We start from the raw sequence: 4361 nt of genomic DNA, 5'->3' as shown, positions 1-4361 counted from the left end.
TGTTTCTATATGATCCTGTCTAAGCTTGTACAGAAGTAGATACTTGGCCTCGCGAAATGTTTGAAAAATTTAATTCCCTATTCCAAGGTACGAGGTACGCTTATGTAGAGGGTCGGGAATGATCTCTTCAGATTGCTTGGCGGCTGTTGGCTCTTCATAGCAAAGTGAAGGTTCCAGGACTGGCTCATCTCCGTCTGGTGGAGATGATTTAGATTGTGTTGGTCGGCATAACAGTCGTCTATGCTTTGGTTGAGTCGGTTGTAAATATTTTGGCAGAGAAACAAATACCCTTGGTACAGCAGTAGGCTTTAGTATGGCAGCCATCATCATACCAGGAGATCTGCAGGAGATCACTGCCGAGCGCAGAGTATTTGGAAGGCATCCAGATCCAGTTTTTTTTTTCCGATGGAAAGGTGTGGAAACTGAGTTAATTGTCTTTTGCTGGAGTATTAGAACAACCAAATGCGCAGCAAAAATTTTTACTCCTCTTGTCCTGCAAAATAATCAGTAAATAATTGCATTCCTATGAGACCATCATAAAGTAAAAATCTTTTCGTTGGGTTTAGCTACACTTGTAAATATAGCACAGCCATCACCATACTCATTTACTAGCCTATGTCCACCTGCCATGGTGATGAAAAACTTCATGAAATGGGCAACACTTAGTCTACTTCGCGGTTGGCACCTCTTTGTGCGAAGCAACTTTTCAAATATTAGTGCCAGCAATGAACTTTAAGAAAACACTTTGGAAAAAACTATTATTTGTATGCATATCTCGAAAAAAACCCGCAAGATTTCTTGCTCTTTATATCTAGGTACCTCTCACAACCACACTTGCAAACAATTGGAGTAACATTTACCTTCGAATCATTTCCAGTGCTGGTAGTTGCTCCACTCTCCATGGCTTCCTACTTAAAACTATGGCCTGGACTATGCAAAGTGAACAAAGTGAACATAAACCTATTTTCTGATGCTGTTTGCATAACACCTAAAGCCTGGTTCCCATATCGATTGCTAGACTCCGGCGGTAACATGCGCAGTAAAACGCTTGCGGCACTAGGCTCTGCGGGATATGTTCACATAAAGCCACATCGTTAAAAATATTGTAAACATAATTGCGTAATCAAATAAAATTTTCACTCGCCATGCCGTTCCTATAATGGTGACCTTTACCCTTACAATGCATTTCGGGAATGTTTTGCCTGCGGCGTTTGCGAAATTTGAACATGCGCAAACTCTTGCGTTGACCGCCGGCATCCACTGCCGGTGCACTGCGATCCGCAGCGTGTAGGTTCCCATTTTACCGCAATAACCTGCGGTGCTGTTGCCGGTGCTTTGCAGCGTATATGGGAACCGGGCTTAAGACCCAATATTTATATTAATGGCAGACTGCGATCAGTGTACCATTTGCCAGTGTGTATGCATTTGAAATCAGTTTGTACACCTAGCTATCTGACATGTTAGCCCATAGCATAGGGCAATATTGATAATTTTGCAATATTTTTTGAATAGATCAATATACATTTTTACTGGCACTTTACATATGAAATATTCAACTTTATGTTTACAAATTTGCACGGTAAGAAATGCATAGTGTATAAGCTTTGCATCTAAAAGTTTAAACCAATATCTTGTGTACTTTAGTAGTTATGTCAAATTACATGTAGCAACAAAGCTGTCTTTGTCATTCTTTCAACGTAAACAATGATGACTCGCTTGCCTGACCAGCTGCGAGTGAACAAAGCGTTGACATTACTCGTGAAGAATGTGGCTATTTAAGTAGGACACAATGCTGAGCCGTGATGCATTGGATTGCCCAGTCTAGTATAGTTAATAGGTCTATGATTTGCTCCAATATAGCCACATCTATATACAGTGAAACTCGGATAACTCAAACTTCAAGGGACCGAGCAAAAGTGTTCGAATTATCAGAGCGTTCAAGTTATCAGAGCACTGTCACAAGTCCATGTATTTACTTATTTATTAGTAGATACATGTACATATACAAACTATAATATAAATCAAAAGCACAAATGGCTTGTTTCAAATTAGATGCTTCTAATGTAAAGTTTAAAACGTTTTTATCAAAAAGTATAAAGATTTTTCTATCACTTGAGATTGGTTTGTTGTTTGAGGTGATGTTATTGCCAGGACGTTTTTTAGATTGACATTGGCAAAACTTGATCGTTGCTGAAATGCTCAAAAGAAAAGACATCTTTTTCTTTTGAGCGTTTTACCCACGATCAATTTTGCCAATTTTTCTTGAAGTTTATGCAAAGATTACCTTACTTTACCTGAGATTCATTAAGAGCAACACTCCGAGGCAGTTCAATTAAAAGTTTTACGAGGTTTTACGGTACATTGTATATCACTCAAGTTTTTTGAATGGATACTTATTGAATGTACACACGTATTCTGTGTTTAGGTCAAACGATGAATAGTTTTTTTAGCTAAGACAACGTATACGTTTAATTACAACAATTTTTAAGACGTTTTAAACATTCGACATTCCGACGTTGATTCAACACGGAATCAAAGTCGGAAAACTATTCATCACGGGCTAGCCGGGTCACGCACTCAAAGATTTTCGCCACGCAAATACAAAACAACATGCTGTTTTTGTTTTGTATGTGCGTGGCAAAAATCCTTGCACGCGTGACCCGGCTAGCCCGTGCTATTCATCGTATAGCAGTATAAATCAAATTTCACCAAACCTTTAGAAAAGTCGTTGACAAAAATATTTTGCCGATGGAGTTAATAACGACGTTTATGAATTACGAAAAGTTGAGGTTTACCTCTATGGCTTGGAATAAAGTGATTTTCTAAAGCGATAGCAACCGTTTCGGTAGCCGTTGGGCAAAAAACAGTTCGAATTAACGGTGTTGAGTTCGAGTTATATAGAGCCATTTATCATTGCGTGGGAACGGACCAAGCAAATCCATTCGAGTTAACCACTTGTTCACTATATCCGAGGGCGAGTTATCCATGTTTCACTGTATATATTTCTCAAAGTCCGTCGTGTGTGGAAATCCGGCTATAGATCTTAAAATCTTGAAATAAATATTCCGTAGCGAAGAGGATTCAACCTCGGACCAAGTGGTTCACAAGTCGTTCACGAGTCGTTCACGAGTCGTTCACGAGTCGTTCACGAGTCGTTCACGAGTCGTTCACGAGTCGTTCACGAGTCGTTCACGAGTCGTTCACGAGTCGTTCACGAGTCGTTCACGAGTCGTTCACGAGTCGTTCACGAGTCGTTCACGAGTCGTTCACGAGTCGTTCACGAGTCGTTCACGAGTCGTTCACGAGTCGTTCACGAGTCGTTCACGAGTCGTTCACGAGTCGTTCACGAGTCGTTCACGAGTCGTTCACGAGTCGTTCACGAGTCGTTCACGAGTCGTTCACGAGTCGTTCACGAGTCGTTCACGAGTCGTTCACGAGTCGTTCACGAGTCGTTCACGAGTCGTTCACGAGTCGTTCACGAGTCGTTCACGAGTCGTTCACGAGTCGTTCACGAGTCGTTCACGAGTCGTTCACGAGTCGTTCACGAGTCGTTCACGAGTCGTTCACGAGTCGTTCACGAGTCGTTCACGAGTCGTTCACGAGTCGTTCACGAGTCGTTCACGAGTCGTTCACGAGTCGTTCACGAGTCGTTCACGAGTCGTTCACGAGTCGTTCACGAGTCGTTCACGAGTCGTTCACGAGTCGTTCACGAGTCGTTCACGAGTCGTTCACGAGTCGTTCACGAGTCGTTCACGAGTCGTTCACGAGTCGTTCACGAGTCGTTCACGAGTCGTTCACGAGTCGTTCACGAGTCGTTCACGAGTCGTTCACGAGTCGTTCACGAGTCGTTCACGAGTCGTTCACAAGTCTTACACCTAGCCCACTAGACTATGGAAGTCAAATTGCTAGCCTGCCATTATAAGGCATTATATCAGAGCAATACCTAACTGCTTTACGTATGACGCGGGTCATAGCATAACGTCACGAGAAGCTGTTGTTCACATTATTAAACTGCCTAATAGCAAAACTCTCACTACTCTCATTGTTTATAAAACAAAAAATTTTTCTCATGATATGTAGTTTGAAAGTTAGAATGGTAAATGTTGTAATATGTTAAATACAAATAAATTTTCTGTCCAAATACCCTTCTATTACACGGGCAACGCCAGGTGGCACAGCTAGTACATGTATATGGTGTAGCTAGTCTATCAATCTCTGTGGTCTATTTTCTTAAAGGTTGACTTGCAACAAAACTCACATTACAGTTATTTGGTATTAAAAGATTCACCATGTCGCACACTGCTGTGCTTAAGGTGCAAAATATGTGGAAATGTGAATACAAGCTCTTAAAAGCTCAAAAA

General features: G+C 41.4%; 1 protein-coding gene across 1 annotated transcript; it reads left to right on the top strand.

The window, feature by feature from the left end:
• The first annotated feature begins 313 nt into the window (after positions 1-313).
• Positions 314-3887, top strand: LOC137393932 (uncharacterized). The gene is made up of 2 exons (XM_068080646.1): positions 314-367; positions 3072-3887. The coding sequence occupies exons 1-2, from the start codon at positions 314-316 to the stop codon at positions 3885-3887; spliced, it is 870 nt and encodes a 289-aa protein (XP_067936747.1).
• Positions 3888-4361: the final 474 nt, after the last annotated feature.

The sequence above is a fragment of the Watersipora subatra genome, chromosome 4, assembly GCF_963576615.1.
Source record: "Watersipora subatra chromosome 4, tzWatSuba1.1, whole genome shotgun sequence".
In the NCBI taxonomy this organism is placed as follows: Eukaryota; Metazoa; Bryozoa; class Gymnolaemata; order Cheilostomatida; family Watersiporidae; genus Watersipora; species Watersipora subatra.
Note: the sequence above shows the minus strand (reverse complement) of the source record. Positions and strands in the feature narration are given on the sequence as shown.